The sequence below is a fragment of the Podarcis erhardii genome (assembly GCF_964252035.2).
Source record: "Podarcis erhardii genome assembly, chromosome: Z".
Classification (NCBI taxonomy): Eukaryota; Metazoa; Chordata; class Lepidosauria; order Squamata; family Lacertidae; genus Podarcis; species Podarcis erhardii.
Window position 1 is genome coordinate 18406079 of NC_138504.1, and position 16723 is coordinate 18422801.

Consider the following 16723-nt stretch of genomic DNA (forward strand, 5'->3'; position numbering starts at 1 on the left):
GAGGCCTCTCATGTTTACAGTGATGGAACGAACACATGCTGCTTAAACAACGCGCTCCAATGTCGGTGAGGGCTGTATTGCTGAGAATGTCGGGATAGGACTGGGAAGATCCAGGCTAAAATCTTCACTCATGAATCTAACTTGACCTTGGAAGAGTCCAGCAGAAAATGATGCTTCTTGGACTTCAGCTCCCATCATCCCTGACTTTGGTCCATGCTTGCTGGGGCTGATGGGAATCTGCATCCCAACAACATCTGGAGGGCTCCACATTGACTAGCCCTGGCCAGTGGCCTACCTAGGGTCCCTTGTGCCCTTGGCAGGGAGCTGCATATGCCCACCCCTCAAAAAAAGAACCTTGATCCAACACAGAAGATTCAATGGCATATGCTCTCAGGTTAGGCTGTAATCTTAACCCCATTTACCTGGGACTAAATTCCACTGATGGGACGTGGGTGGCTTATGGGTCGCGGGTGGCGCTGTGGGTTAAACCACAGAGCCTAGGACTTGCTGATCAGAAGGTTGGCAGTTTGAATCCCCGCGACAGGGTGAGCTCCCGTTGCTCTGTCCCTGCTCCTGCCAACCTAGCAGTTCAAAAGCACGTCGGAGTACAAGTAGATAAATAGGTACCACTCCAGCGGGAAGGTAAACGGCATTTCCGTGCGCTGCTCTGGTTCGCCAGAAGTGGCTTAGTCATGCTGGCCACATGACCTGGAAGCTGTATGCCGGCTCCCTCGGCCAATAAAGCGAGATGAGTGCCGCAACCCCAGAGTCGGTCACAACTGGACCTAATGGTCAGGGGTCCCTTTACCTTTAAATTCCACTGAAATTTACTTCTAAGATTTGGTTAGGTTTTTACTGTTAGCGTGGATAAGATTGTGCTGCAGAGTTGTCATCTTTAAACATGCTTACCCATAAGTGAATCCAATGTGAATTCTGTTGGGTTTGGTATATAATTTTAGGTTTGCTGTTTTAATCTGGTCTAGAAGTAGTGACTAACTGAATGGAATATAACTTGTTCGCGTCTGTCTTGGGCAACAATGGAGGAGTGCACCTTTGGGTGTGAAGTCAAAAGGTTGCAGTGCTATGGCTGTAGAGACTGATGCAGGAGAGACATGTTTTGTTGCAGCTGGGGCAGATGAATATAATTAATTGTGCAGTATTCATAAAATAATCAGAATAAATAATAAGACTATGGGCAAGTGGTTCTCAATTCTGAATAAGGTCAACCTCAAAGATAGAGGAAAATCCCCAGAAGGAGACGCCTTCCACAAATGATACTTGATGGTAAACAGGGTTTTTGTTCTCCTGGCATGTTAAAGGGTGCATGAAGTTTTTCAGCTGTGACTCTGTTGTCATCCTTGGAGAATTCCAGAGCAGAAGACCAAGTGAAACCAGAAGCTCTCCTGCTTGTGGCAGAATTGCTGAAGTGGTTGGCACCTGCTTCAGCAAAGCAGCATCTTACAATGCTGGTGAGGATGACAGTTAGAATGAAGCTGCTGCTGCTGCTACTATACAAAGTTTAGGCTCAGTTGTTTCTTGCTGAAGCGATCTTAGAATTCTGCCAAGCCTTAGATCAGCACTCACATTATACGTGGTGCCCACAATACGTTGCTCAGGATTGCAAATGTGCCTTTGGATCCTAAAAAGTGTTGACCACCACCTGGGATACAGAAATGATACAGTATTGGCACATGATTATGGCTGTTATTTGTTTGTCATTTCTATCAGCCTTCCCTTTTGTTTACAAAGTGCTTTATGCAATTTTTATATCTTTCTTATCTTCTTCAGTCTGCAGGCTGATGCCCTGTTCCTGGGGATTCAGCAACTGTACCCATTTAGTAAATAGCTTGCACTGCAACTCCATGCTCAGAACTAAGGGCCCCCTCCAGTCATCCTTTTTGTTTCATTTTCCTGTGCGCTTCCCTGCCCTTCCCTTGAGCACAATGGAAAGGAAGCAGACAACCAGGTAGTTTCACACCACAGGTTTGAGATCCCCCCAAATTGTGCACTCAGTTCCTTCTTTGTTCCCCCACCCCACTCCCTGAAGGGGCCACACACTGCCCAGATCTATGATCCTTGCCCATCACCTTACGAGATGGTTGTGAGCAGGTAGAAGAGCAGGGACTCTCCCAACCAAGACTGCCTGGTAACCCAGGAGTGCCAAGCAACTGTGTGATTTTTGTGGAGTGTGTGTGCTACCTGCTGGGGTGGGGGCTAACTTGGCCAGTCCCCCTAGGTACACCTCTGCCTAGGCCAGTCAATCTCTCTCTTAAGTAGGGTTGTTGCGAGGGTATAAATGAGGGGTTGGTGATAAAGGAGTCCATGGACACTGCCTTAAGCTCCTTATTGGAAAGGCTGGATAGACAGGTAATAAACCCTGACATCTGTATGACTTGCTGCTAGGAAAATAGAGATAGACACAAGCAGAAAGTTCTACTCGTAGCAGACTCTTATTCACTCACATTCCCCAGGTCTGGCCTTTAAAGCAGGTATTAGGGCTAAAGCATGTGGAAGAATTGAAAACTAACTTCATCCAATGGCATATATACAGTCAGGTGTGTTTCAGTAGCAATGGCGCACATACATATACACACATTTACAATACTCCATGCTTTAGCAGAACACTAACCTCTCATTCCCCGTGGTGAAGGGGCTTGAATAACTCAGAGAAGCTATGAACTATGCTAAGCAGGGCACCCAAGATGAACAGGTCATAGTGGAGAGTTTTGACCAAATGTGATCCACCTGGAGGAGGAACCGGCAAGCCACTCCAGTATCAAGAAAACTCCATGGACAAAGACAACAGGCATATAAAAGTTATGACGCTGGAAGATGAGCCCCTCAGGTCGGAAGGCGTCCAACATGCTACTGAGGAAGAGCGGAGGACAAGTACAAGTAAATTCAGAGCTGATGAAGCGGCTGAGCCAAAGCTGAAAGGACGCTCAATTGCGGATATGCCTGGAAGTGAAAGGAAAGTCCAATGCTGTAAAGAAAAATATTGCATAGGAACCTGGAATGTAAGAACCATGAACCTGGGCAAGTTGGATGTGGTCAAAAATGAGATGGCAAGAATAAATATTGACATCCTGGGCATCAGTGAACTAAAATGGACGGGAATGGGTGAATTCAGTTCAGATGACCATCATATCTACTACTGTGGGCAAGAAACCCATAAAAGAAATGGAGTGGCCCTCATAGTCAACAAAAGAGTGGCGAAAGCTGTACTGGGATGCAGTCTCAAAAATGATAGAATGATCTCGAAACGAATCCAAGGCAGACCTTTTAACATCACAGTAATCCAAGTTTACGCACCAACTACTGGTGCTGAAGAAACTGAAATTGACCAATTCTATGAAGACTTACAACACCTTATAGAAGTGACACCAAAGAAGGATGTTCTTCTCATTATAGGGGATTGGAATGCTAAAGTAGGGAATCAAGAGATAAAAGGAACAACTGGCAAGTTTGGCCTTGGAGATCAAAACGAAGAAGGGGAAAAGCTAATAGAGTTCTGTCAAGAGAACAAGATGGTCATCACAAACACGCTTTTCCAACAACACAAGAGACGACTCTACACATGGACATCACCAGATGGGCAGCATCAAAATCAGATAGATTATATTCTCTGCAGCCAAAGATGGAGAAGCTCTAGACAGTCAGCAAAAACAAGACCTGGAGCTGACTGTGGCTCAGATCATCAGCTTCTTATAGCAAAATTCAAGCTTAAACTGAAGAAAGTAGGAAAAACCACTGGGCCGGTAAGATACAATCTAAATTAAATCCCTTATGAATACACAGTGGAAGTGAGGAACAGGTTTAAGGATTTAGATTTGCTGGACAGAGTGCCTGAAGATCTATGGATGGAGGCCCGTAACATTATACAGGAGGCAGCAACGAAAACCATCCCAATGAAAAGGAAATGCAAGAAAGCAAAGTGGCTGTCCAACGAGGCCTTACAAATAGCGGGGGTGAGAAGGCAAGCAAAATGCGAGAGAAATAGTGAAAGATACAGGAAATTGAATGCATATTTCCAAAAAATAGCAAGGAGAGACAAGAAGGCCTTCTTAAACGAGCAATGCAAATAGAGGAAAACAACAGAAGGGGAAGAACCAGAGATCTGTTCAAGAAAATTGGAGATATGAAAGGAACATTTCGTACAAAGATTACCATAATAAAGGACAAAAGTAGTAAGGACCTAACAGAAGCAGAAGACATCAAGAAGAGGTGGCAAGAATACACAGAGGAATTATACCAGAAGGATATGGATGGCTCGTACACCCCAGGTAGTGTGGTTGCTGACCTTGAGCCAGACATCCTAGAGAGTGAAGTCAAATGGGCCTTAGAAAGCAATGCAAATAACAAGGCCAGTGGAAGTGATGGTATTCCAGCTGAACTATTTAAAAATTTAAAAGATGCTGCTGTTAAAGTGCTACACTCAATATGCCAGCAAGTCTGGAAAACTCAGCAGTGGCCAGAGGATTGGAGAAGATCAGTCTACATCCCAATCCCAAAGAAGGGCAGTGCCAAAGAATGCTCCAACTACCGCACAATTGCACTCATTTCACACGCTAGCAAGGTTATGCTTAAAATTCTACAAGGAAGGCTCAAGCAGTATGTGGACCGAGAACTCCCAGAAGTGCAAGCTGGATTTAGAAGAGGCAGAGGAACCAGAGACCAAATTGCAAACATGTGCTGGATTATGGAGAAAGCTAGAGAGTTCCAGAAAGACATCTACTTCTGCTTCATTGACTATGCAAAAGCCTTTGACTGTGTCGACCACAGCAAACTATGGCAAGTTCTTAAAGAAATGGGAGTGCCTGATCACCTCATTTGTCTCCTGAGAAATCTCTATGTGGGACAAGAAGCAACAGTTAGAACTGGATATGGAACAACTGATTGGTTCAAAACTGGGAAAGGAGTATGACAAGGCTGTATATTGTCTTCCTGCTTATTTAACTTATATGCAGAATTCATCATGCGAAAGGCTGGGCTGGATGAATCCCAAGCCGGAATTAAGATTGCCGGAAGAAATATCAACAACCTCAGATATGCAGATGACACAACCTTGATGGCAGAAAGTGAGGAGGAATTAAAGAACCTTTTAATGAGGGTGAAAGAGGAGAGTGCAAAATATGGTCTGAAGCTCAACATCAAAAAAAGGAAGATCATAGCCACTGGGCCCATCACCTCCTGCCAAATAGAAGGGGAAGAAATGGAGGCAGTGAGAGATTTTACTTTCTTGGGCTCCTTGATCACTGCAGATGGTGACAGCAGCCGCAAAATTAAAAGACGCCTGCTTCTTGGGAGAAAAGCAATGACAAACCTAGACAGCATCTTAAAAAGTAGAGACATCACCTTGCCACCAAAGGTCCGTATAGTAAAAGCTATGGTCTTCCCAGTAGTGATGTATGGAAGTGAAAGCTGGACCATAAAGAAGGCTGATCGCCGAAGAATTGATGCTTTTGAATTATGATGCTGGAGGAGACTCTTGAGAGTCCCATGGACTGCAAGAAGATCAAACCTATCCATTCTTAAGGAAATCAGCCCTGAGTGCTCACTGGAAGGACAGATCGTGAAGCTGAGGCTCCAATACTTTGGCCACCTCATGAGAAGAGAAGACTCCCTGGAAAAGACCCTGATGTTGGGAAAGATGGAGGGCACAAGGAGAAGGGGATGACAGAGGACGAGATGGTTGGATAGTGTTCTCGAAGCTACCAGCATGAGTTTGACCAAACTGCGGGAGGCGGTGGAAGACAGAAGAGCCTGGCGTGCTCTGGTCCATGGGGTCACGAAGAGTCGGACACGACTAAACGACTAAACAACAACAACAACAACCTCTCATTACTGGGGTATTTGATTAATTATAAAAGGATACTCTCAATTAATTTTGCATGTGTGTATATATATATAATAAAAAGGTGGTGAGCGGGTGGCGCTGTGGTCTAAACTACTGAGCCTCTTGGGCTTGCCGATCACAAGGTCGGTGGTTTGAATCCCCGCAACAGGGTGAGCTCCTGTTGGTTTTTCCCAGCTCCTGCCAACCTAGCAGTTCGAAAGCACACCAGTGCACGTAGATAAATAGGTACTGCTGTGGCGGGAAGGTAAACAGCGTTTCTCTGGTTTCCATCACGGTGTCCCACTGCACCAGAAGTGGTTTAGTCATGCTGGCCACATGACCCGGAAAGCTGTCTGTGGACAAACGCCGGCTCCCTTGGACTGAAAGCAAGATGAGCGCTGCACCCTATAGTCTCCTTTGCCTGGACTTTACCACCCAGGGGTCCTTGACCTTTACCTTTTACACACACACGGTTACAAAAGTTGCAGGTGCTAGATACCTTCTTAGCAACAAAGCAAGTTATTAGACTGCAGTTACATAATCTCTGCATTAGCTGTTCTGTCTGTGGTTGATGGGAACTGGAGCCCCACATCTGGAAGGCAATTCCTGATCTAAAAGCAGAACTATTACTTTATTCAAATTAACATTTGTGAATCAGTTAATATCCATTATGATAGGAACATAGGAAGCTGCTTTACCATGGGGTCATCTAGCTCAGTATTGTCTATACTGCCTGACAGTAGCTGTCCAGGATTTCAGGCAAGACTATCCCCCAGCCCTATCTAGAGTTGTCAGGGATGCAAAGCAGATTCTCTGCTACTGAGCTATGGCTCTTTCCAATGTCTCTGATCTATGGCCTGCTGACTGGGACTGATGAGAGTTGGAGCCCAGAAATATCTAGAGGACTAGTTTCCCCACCCCAAATTTAAAGACCAACGTACATGAGCAGGGGTAGGCAGACTTCAAGTTTATGAGATCCTGTTGTTAATAGGACCCCGAAATCCACCCATAGGAACCATGTATTGAATGCTGGCTTGGGTGGTGCTCCTGGACATGCATTTAGAATAAAGAAAAGCACCGCCTGCTCAGGTAGCAATTTGTTTTCACTACCAGAATGAAAACCTTGACTCCAGTCCTTGGTTTTCCTCCAAAATTTGTTTCAGCAACTTAATGGCGGGGCTGTTTATTGTTGCAATTGCTAAACCACTGGGCATCCCAAACCATTGCTGATATCCTGCAAATCACTCAAGAACTTCATCTATGTTCTGCCTGCATCTGTATTGTGGGACATTGCAAGGGTGGGAAAGATGTGGCTTTCCAGATGTTGCCTGACTCCAACTTCCAACATCCTTGAGTATCAGCTATGCTGGCTGGGGCTAATGGGAGCTGGGAGCCCCAGAAAATCTGGAGGGCCATAGTTTGCACGTCCCTGTCCTCGAGCTTCACATCCCTGAACATGTCACATTAATATGCCAGCATTCACAGACATCAAACCCATGCTTCCCTGTCCCCCCAGCCTCTGGAATACAAACAATATTCTGTGTCATACTGGGAATTTTTCCTGCACTGGAGAACAGACTTTGGCAACGTGTTTTCCAAAGGCATGGAGGTTTCTGAAAGGGTGGAGCGGCTCTTCAAGCCATGACTGATCGCCAAGTGGCAGCTGGACCCCACAGGCTGGACCCCATCTGGGACAATAAGAACCCCAGCTCACCATTTGTGACTGTCCTCTTCAACCAGTGTGTGGGCAAAGCCATACTCTGCCACTTCTACTTTGTTGACACCCGGATGATGTTCAGCAAAAATTCCTTCCAATCAGGTGAACAGCCCTGGGAATAGTTTTATTTGCAAGTGCAGGATGAATTTTACCTATTATATGCTGTGATTCTTTCAGATGCATCTCCACAGCATCAATTTATTAATGTTCATGTAGTAAGATAAGGTTGTCTGATATGATTGTTATGATTGTATGAGAGGATAGTGTATGATTGTACAATAGGATTGTGTGATTTGATATTGTGATGGTGACTGTGTGATATGATTGTATGATTGTGTATATTACAACTGCATATGATTGTATGATAGTATGGTTGTATATTATGATGTTACAAATGTATTGTTCTTTTTTTAAAGCCATCTAAGCTGTACCACCATCTTGCAGCTGTGAGTTCCACTGATTCAGGTACAACTGAACCCATAATTCAGAAGTCATGAATCTTTGAGCTGCAACCAGGGGGTAATCAACACAGATACTAGCCTGCCTTACAGCAGCGTCACAATGATTAGAGTTTGTGCACAAAGGGTTTTGTCTACCAAATATTAAATATGCACCATTCCTTTTCCATGTAGCCATTTCTCAGCAATGGCAACAGTGAAACATTGGAAAGGTTTAGAGCAGTATTATTTCCTGGGGGCACTGGCACTGGGGGCACTGTCATACAGTGGTTCTGCTCCTTCCTCCTGGGCCGTGTTCAGAAAGTGGTGGGGGGGGGATGAGTGTTCAGACCCCTGGGCCCTCACTTGTGGGGTGCCTCAGGGTTCCGTCCTCTCCCCCATGCTTTTTAACATCTATATGAAGCCGCTGGGAGAGATCATCAGGGGGTTTGGAATGGGTGTCCATCAATATGCAGATGATACCCAGCTCTACCTCTCTTTCAAATCAGAACCAGTGAAGGCGGTGAAGGTCCTGTGTGAGTGCCTGGACGCGGTTGGAGGATGGATGGTGGCTAATGGATTGAGGTTGAATCCTGACAAGACAGAAGCACTGTTTTTGGGGGACAGGGGGAGGGCTGGTGTGGAGGTCTCCCTGGTCCTGAATGGGGTAACTGCCCCTGAAGGACCAGGTGCACAGCCTGGGAGTCATTTTGGACTCACAGCTGTCCATGGAGGTGCAGTTCAATTCAGTGTCCAGGGCAGCTGTCTACCAGCTCCACCTGGTACACAGGCTGAGACCCTACCTGCCCGCGGACTGTCTCACCAGAGTGGTGCATGCTCTAGTTATCTCCTGCTTGGACTACTGCAATGCGCTCTACGTGGGACTACCTTTGAAGGTGACCTGGAAACTACAACTAATCCAGAATGCGGCAGCTAGACTGGTGACTGGGGGCGGCCACTGAGACCGCATAACACCGGTCTTGAAAGACCTACATTGGCTCCCAATACGTTTCTGAGCACAATTCAAAGTATTGGTGTTGACCTTTAAAGCCCTAAATGGCCTCGGCCCAGTATACCTGAAGGAGTGTCTCCACCCCCATCCTTCTGCCCGGACGCTGAGGTCCAGCGCCGAGGGCTTTCTGGCGGTTCCCTCATTGCGAGAAGCAAAGCTACAGGGAACCAGGCAGAGGGCCTTCTCGGTAGTGGTGCCCGCCCTGTGGAACGCCCTCCCATCAGATGTCAAAGAGCTAAACAACTACCTGACATTCAGAAGACATCTTAAGGCAGCCCTGTTCAGGGAAGATTTTAATGTGTGACATCTTAGTGTATTTTTGGTCTTTGTGGAAGCCGCCCAGAGTGGCTGGGGAAACCCAGCCAGTTGGGCGGGGTACAAATAATTTATTATTACTAAATTATTATTCCCATTCTGGTGTCCTCCAGATGTTTTTCATTCTGTGTTCCCAGGCTGTTCCTCAATTGACTGAGCAAGTGTCCACCAGTGCAATTGATTGCATTGGATTCCTTACTGCACTACATTCAAACTCACCCATCTGCCAGTGCCAAACTCTTGTGCCAATGGGCAGAAAACACTGGATATAGCCTCTTGTTGTTGTAGGAGAGTCAGCCATCACCAACACACCACACCACATCCCCAGACTGGTCAATGAGAAGTGAGTGCTATCCTAACTCTTCTGTGTGTGGGGATTGATAGAGATGTGCCTTAAAAGGAATTATTATCCTCAGTGGGGCCATCAGAGTAATATGCACCAGAGCCAAGCTAGCTCTCCCTTTCAATGAATGAACCTTGTTACTAGGCACTAATGTGAATGAACTTAAGAGAGTAAATACCTACACCATGCCACCAACCATTTACTAAAATGTAACCACAAGGCACAAGTTGCCATCTTTTTTCTCCTTCTGAAAGCATAAAAAGAGACTACTTGTGGGTGATCTTCTGCAGCATCTGTTGATTTTTCCAGCTTTGGAAATTGGGTTCATTTGGATTTCTCCAGCTTTGGAAATAGGAGCCCAGCATCTGGCCCAAGCCTCCTGCCTTCAAAGGGAGACCTTTCGCCATAGTAGCGAGGAAGAAAGTTCAAGTTGCTTAGAGACCTTTCCGTGGGACTAACACCCAGCCTGGTGAGGATTTTATCAGCGGTGTTTGGGATCATTGGTTGCAGGAGGCTCCCATAAATCCGAAGGCATTCCAGAGTGACGTGCAGGATGGTGTCTTGCCACTGCTGCTCCTCAGGATCTTCACGACGTAGTTTCCAAGGTGTGTGCCTCTGAAGGAAGCCATTTGTCTGCCTCACGCAGTCCAGGATCGATTCTAAAGCTTTGTAGATCTGAAAGCGTTCGAAGCAGTCGCTCACATGAGCAGGCAGGTCTTTCACTGATGACACCAGTTTGTAGTCCTCAGCCATGGCTTTGCCTCTCCTATTATGAGCATCCATGACCCGAGGGAAGCATGCCTCTGAAAAGCCTGGGTAGCTTCCGCTGGGGTTGAGGCTGGGGGCCGTGCACCGGTTAAGAAGACCCCCCAAAGCATCAGCCAACTCTGAATTGACCAAGTTGACAGCCTTCTCATCATAGTAGTCGCAGTCTCGCTCAGGGACACCCTGTCTCAGCAGGAAGTACCGAAAGCCATCCACTGAGTACCGCTGGAAACAGGCCTGAGGGTCTACCACATTGCCCAGAGTTTTTGACATCTTCTGCCCTTGAACTGTCCAGTGGGAGTGCACCAGGATTTTCTCTGGAGGCTCCAGCCCCACTGCCATGAGCAGGGCAGGCCAGTAGATGGCATGGAACTTGAGGATATCTTTGCCCACAATGTGGGTTGCACCGGGCCACCAGGTGTGGTGTGTGTCAGGATAACCCACAACGGTTAGGTAGTTCACCAGGGCATCGACCCAGACGTAAATGGTCTGCGTCGAGTCGTGGGGGACAGGGATGCCCCACTGCAGCCGCTTTCGGTCACGCGACACAGAGAGGTCAGGCAAGTCCTGCTCCAGCCAATGGAGCACCTGCTGGTGGAAAGGCTCAGGGGTTATGGCTGCCTTGCTTTCCTGGAGCCATCTCAGCAAAGGTTCCCGGAATTCGGACAGTTTGAACATGAAGTTCTCCTCTTTGGTCCAGTGCACCTGAGAAGAAGAGAGAAACTGGTCACAACCTTTTTTTTTTGCTGTCTCCCCTACAAATAGTTATTCATTTATTTATATTCATTGCATCTATGATGGAACATTTGGCCTCCCAGATATTGCTGGACTATTACTCCCATTGCCCTTTATAGTTCATAAGTACAACTCCCATCACCCCAAACTATGCTGGTTGGGGCTGATGGGAATTAGAGTCCAACAACATCTGCAAGGCCAGAAGTTCCCCCACATCTGCATTACATTTATATTCCCCCCCATGCTGAAATCCCAAGGGAGCAGATAAGACTATTTAAGTATGCGACCATGGCTGTGCGGATGTTATTTGTCCAGAGATGGAAAGAAGATAAAGTCCCTACCAGAGAAGAATGGCAGATCAAGTTGATGGATTATGCTCAAATGGCCAAAACAACCAGAAGAATCAGAAATCAGGAAGACCGAAATTTTAATAAGGAATGGGGAAAGATTATAACTTATTTTAAAAACCATTGTAAACAGTTAAAATCGTTAGTAGGATTGGAATATCACTTGTATTTTAATGGTGAATTTTGGACACAATGGAGAGGTAAAAAAAAGATTCTGGATTATCATAAATAATGCAGGAGGAAATGATTAACAATAGGACCCACAAAGCGGAGGAGGGAAGTCCAGGAGATTCCTTGGAATCTTGTTTTTATGTTGTAAGTTGGACACGTGACTGTAAAATTCTAATTTGAAAAACCAACCAAACATTTATATTCCCCCTTTATTTCATAGAGTTTAAGGCAGCATATATAGAGCTCCTAGGCAGCCTCCCATCCAGGCACTGACCACTCTCAAACCCCATGAACACTATATATTTAAAGCAATATCCTGGCTTTGGCTTCCCCCAAAGAATTCTGAGAGCTGTAGTTTGTTAAGGGTGTTGGTAACTGTGGCTCTGCAAAGGTAATGGGGGGCGGGTCTCCTAAAAACTCTCAGCACCCTTACAAAACTACAGTTCCCAGGACATTTTACTGAAAGTATAGCACACATGAGTCCTCAGACTTGCTAGGCTCCAGAAAAATTGCTACACGGTATTCCTTCATACCAGGACGGTTCAACACATGGCCCAATGGCTACATGTCACCCTTGAGGCCTTTTAGGTGGCCCTCAGCAACGTTTGACTCTCCCCAACCATGTAAGCAAGGCACTAGGCTTTGAGATGGAGGCAGGAGGGTCCTCCTACCTCCTTTCCAAAACCTTGTTCCTGCTTCTCCAGCTTCAGGAAGGAGGTGGTGCCAGTGGCGTAGCGTGGGGGGTGCAGGGGGGGGCCCGGCCGCACCGGGCGCAACATCTGGGGGTTAGGGTTAGGGGTAGGGTTAGGGGGGCGCAAATCCACGGGTTAGGGGGCGCAAATCCACGGGTTAGGGGGCGCAAATTACTTGCCTTGCCCCGGGTGCTGACAACCCACGCTACGCCACTGGGTGGTGCTGCTTAAGTCTCATACCTCCTTGCCAAAAACCAGTACCTCATTTATCTGGCTGCATGAGGGGGGCATCACATTTTGGCTTTCCAGTCCCCGTGACAACACGGCATGCAGTTTGCTGGTTCTGTGTTGAAGTACTCTTGCAGCCCACTTAGTATGAAAAGTTGGACTGCCCTGCTTCAGTCAATAACCAGGAACCCTTATTCATCCCCCCCCAGCATTTATACCATGCCTTTCTATAATAAAGCAGGCTCATTCACACAAACACCAGCTATGCCCTCCAAAATGGATTAAGTATTAAACAATGTATAGAAATAAATCAAATCCCTCATAACATGCAGAAAATGTCCACCCAGAATTAAAGGCCAGATTGTTGTTTCTGCATAATCCAAGGCTGTGCATATGCTGCATTGTTTGGTGCCAAGAGAAACCAAATCCTATAACCTGCATAAATTGTGCAAATTAAGCAACCCTAATGTGTCTGCTTATGTTACACCAACAAGTCGAACCTGCAACAAAATCTTGCAGTGCTCAGTGTCTTGCTTGGAGTGTTCAAGGTCCCGGCCACACATTCTTTCTATCTTTCCAGGTTCCATTCCTCCTCCCACACAAAACTCCATCATCATTCTGTGCCTACTAAATTTGCTCAATCCTCACTTAGTTCCCATCCGTCACCTTTATAGCTTTTATTCCCTTAAGGTTTTTGTGTTTCTACAAGGTTCCTCTGAGCCTGCTGCTAGTTCCTTCTTATGCAGTTTTGATATTTCAGCAAAATTAAGATTCAGAGTCAGAGAACTTTCACTATTAATGTACAGGACTGATTTTTCTTTGCTTCTCATAGAATACAGAAACACAACTGTTAAGGGCTTCTTACTGGAAATCTTGCTCAGCCCCACTTGCTCACTTCTGAGATTGTGACAGGTATTACATATTAACTTTGCAAACTGAAGGACTAGAAACTTGCTTTTCAAATCCCCAGGAAATTCCCAGGATGCTGAATTTTCCACCAATTATCAAATTTCTATGCTTGTGCAGCACGATTGTGAAGCACACATATTTGGCCTCATAAAGGTAAAGGTAAAGGGACCCCTGACCATTAGGTCCAGTCATGACCAACTCTGGGGTTGCAGCGCTCATCTTGCTTTATTGGCTGAGGGAGCCGGTGTACAGCTTCCGGGTCATGTGGCCAGTATGACTAAGCTGCTTCTGGCGAACCAGAGCAGTGCACGAAAACGCCGTTTACCTTCCCGCTGGAGCAGTACCTATTTATCTACTTGCACTTTGATGTGCTTTCGAACTGCTAGGTTGGCAGGAGCAGGAGCCGAGCAACGGGAGCTCACCCCATCACGGGGATTCGAACCGCCAACCTTCTGATCGGCAAGTCCTAGGCTCTGTGGTTTAACCCACAGCACCACCCGCGTCCCTTATTTGGCCTCATACGTGACTTAATTGCCCAGTCATTTCTGCTATAATTCCACCTGTAAAAAAAGCATGAGATTGTGTGTACCAATGTTGCCAGAGACATTTGCATTTTCCCAATGCCCCTTCCTATGCCAGAGACACATTATAGAAAAAGGAGCCAAATTTCTAAGCCATGACTCATATAGCAACCTCTTCTCATCATTCAGCCTCCCTCACTCCCACAGAAGGTTTGTGTGCTTGCAATTGAATGGCTGGACAGAAGCACTTCTGGAGCGATTTTGCAAGATGCAGCATTGCTTGGTGACACTACATAACCTCGTGGTGTCTGCAGTCATTTGGGAATCAGCCATGCAGTAAAGTCAATGTGACTGTGTTCTTGCTACTGCATGAAAAGGAAGGGGCAGAGGAGGATTTCTTAGCAGGATAAAAAGAGGTAGGTCTTCAAATATAATAATCAAAGGTTGGGGGGGGGGAATCAAAGCAATGACTATGGACTTGAGATTTCACATCAGTCTGCCAATGTGCTCATCAGAGGCCTTCCTCAAACATCAAAGTGAGGGGGGTGAGGTATGGAGAGAGGGGCTGTGTACCCAACATACATTTCAAGCACATTTAAATCACACCTGTTCCCCAAATAAGAATCCTCAGAACTGTAGTTTATCCCTCACAGAGCTACAGTTCCCAGCACCCTTAATAAATGACAGTTCTCAGGATTGTAGGGGAAAAGCAGGTGTTTAAATGTATGGTGTGAATGTAGCCAGGGTCTTCTCACTTTGTGACATACCATGTGTCTCTGAAATGCTCTACTAAAGGAGGGCCACCTGATACTTACTTTGCTAACTTTTCAGCACCATGGAAATATATTTCTTTAACACCCACCCACCAGCTTCTAACTCTGAAAACTGAAACAATTTAATTGTTTACAGTTGCTAATCCACTGCTCTCAATCTTCCTTTAATTTTTTTAATAGTATTTGTTTTATTCTTATGTGACTCAACCTGGGAATATTTATGGTGAATAAATAATTAAATTTCAGAAGTATCACTGAAGCCTTTCTTGCTTACAGCCAAGGCAGAGGTAAGATGAAAAGTTTTTCTAAAATATAACTGCATCCGTGTGCTTCCTATTTGCCCCAAATGCTTGTTGAGATGTGTTGCATGAGATCATAGGGGCCATCCTAAAGCAGACTCTGCTGCAAATCCCAAAAGATACTTCCCCGAGTAATGAAACCCTACAAAACAGGGCTTACCTATCAGAACTGAAAAGACACAGAGGGGAACTCATACAGAGGGGCTTTTCATTACCTGGTGGCCACTCTCAAGCGAGACCATGTGCCTGTTGCCATGAGCATCAGGACGCTCAGTGACCTGGGAAGCAGCCAAGAAGGTTTCTTCAGCAGTACAGTACCAGCCTTCATAGTGGGCCTGGTAGAGCCAGCCCTGGTCCTGCAGAGAAGCCCAGAAGTGCTCTACAGCCCGTTTGTGCCGAGGTTCTGTGGTACGGATGAAGTCTGTATAAGAGATGCCCGCCTGGTTGAAGAGTTCCTGAAACTTAGCTGACATACAGTCACAGAACAGTTCAGGGGAACTGCCTGCAGCTGCTGCTGTCATCTGGATCTTCAGACCATGTTCATCAGTTCCTGTGCAGAGAAATAGGAGAGTGCAAAGAATTAAGAATCCAACAGACCTGGTATCTGTGGGCCTCCAGATGTTGTTGGGCTACAACTCTCATCATCCCCAGGCAGCCTGACCAATGATCAAGGAGATGGGAACTGCAGCTAACCAACATCTGGGTAGCCAAGGTTGGAAGGCTGCACTAGACTAGACAGACTTCTAATGTGATCCAGCTGATCTGATGTTCTTAGGGCTGGAAAAATGGAGAAAACTGGTTATATTAAAGGAAAAAGACCCCCCCAAAAAATATGTTGTTGGACTACAGCATCCATCTATCATCACTGCTGGCAATTCTGGCTGAGACTAATGAGAGCTGCAGCCCAAGAGTATCTGGCAGCTAGGTGGGTGGGTAAGGAGTGTGTCACAGCTGTTGCTGCCACTGCAGCAGCAGGTGATGCATTACTGTCTGGGAAGCCGGATCTGCTGCCCCTGTGGATCCTGCCCACAAAGCGACTGCCTCACCTTCCCTCGCGAGTTGGCTGGTTCCGCACACTTGCATGTACACGTGCTTCATTGAAACTCCCATCTCCCCGCAGAAAAGATTGTGAGTTTGAGGGACTGTCTTCTCCGCACAAGGGAGACGAACACGACGACAACAACAACAACAACAGCCGCTTTAAAGAACGCTCAAGGAAAAGCCTCCACCGATCAGCAGCATCTAGCAGCCTTTGACACGAGAAGAAAACCCACCACCCATTCACACAACCCCCTCTGCCAGTCCTCTCACTGACCCGTGGTAAAGCGCCCTCTTCCGCGGCCCTGCAGCTCCCGGTGCCGGTGCAGCGCATCAGCTAGCAGCGCAGAGTACAGGTGCCCGATGTGCGGCGGGCCGTTCACGTAGAAGATGGGCGTGGTGAGCAGCAGCGGCCGGCCGCTCCGGTCCGAGGCGTGGCAGCCTCTCCGCGAGCCCTGCCCGGGGAGGAGAGCAGCGTGGAGCAGGCGGCGCGCGGCGAGGGAGCGGAGCAGCAGCAGCAGCATGACTGCCGCACGCCGGGAGGACAAGGAGGCCACGCCCCTCCCCAGGCGCTCCTCCCCCTGG

The 16723-nt window shown here is 46.9% G+C and overlaps 1 protein-coding gene and 1 long non-coding RNA gene across 2 annotated transcripts; both read right to left on the reverse strand.

The window, feature by feature from the left end:
* Window positions 1-2431: 2431 nt before the first annotated feature.
* Window positions 2432-7636, reverse strand: LOC309334066. Its single transcript, XR_014152826.1, has 2 exons — window positions 5836-7636; window positions 2432-2629 (listed from the first exon to the last, which is right to left on the reverse strand). It is a non-coding gene; the product is annotated as an uncharacterized lncRNA (long non-coding RNA).
* Window positions 7637-9835: 2199 nt separating this feature from the next.
* MARS2 (methionyl-tRNA synthetase 2, mitochondrial) lies at window positions 9836-16681 on the reverse strand. Its single transcript, XM_081848067.1, has 3 exons — window positions 16416-16681; window positions 15316-15650; window positions 9836-11130 (listed from the first exon to the last, which is right to left on the reverse strand). Exons 1-3 carry the CDS (start codon window positions 16660-16662, stop codon window positions 9985-9987), a joined length of 1728 nt encoding a protein of 575 aa, XP_081704193.1. The 5' UTR covers window positions 16663-16681; the 3' UTR covers window positions 9836-9984.
* Between the last annotated feature and the right edge of the window lie 42 nt (window positions 16682-16723).

Excerpts from the sequence above, each read along its gene's own strand:
- MARS2 (XM_081848067.1), bottom strand. The coding sequence starts at position 16,662 with ATGCTGCTGCTGCTGCTCCGCTCCCTCGCCGCGCGCCGCCTGCTCCAC. Across the intron at positions 15,651-16,415 it reads AAGAGGGCGCTTTACCACGG|GAACTGATGAACATGGTCTG; the intron begins GTCAGTGAGAGG and ends TTCTCTGCACAG. Across the intron at positions 11,131-15,315 it reads CGCTTGAGAGTGGCCACCAG|GTGCACTGGACCAAAGAGGA; the intron begins GTAATGAAAAGC and ends TCTTCTTCTCAG.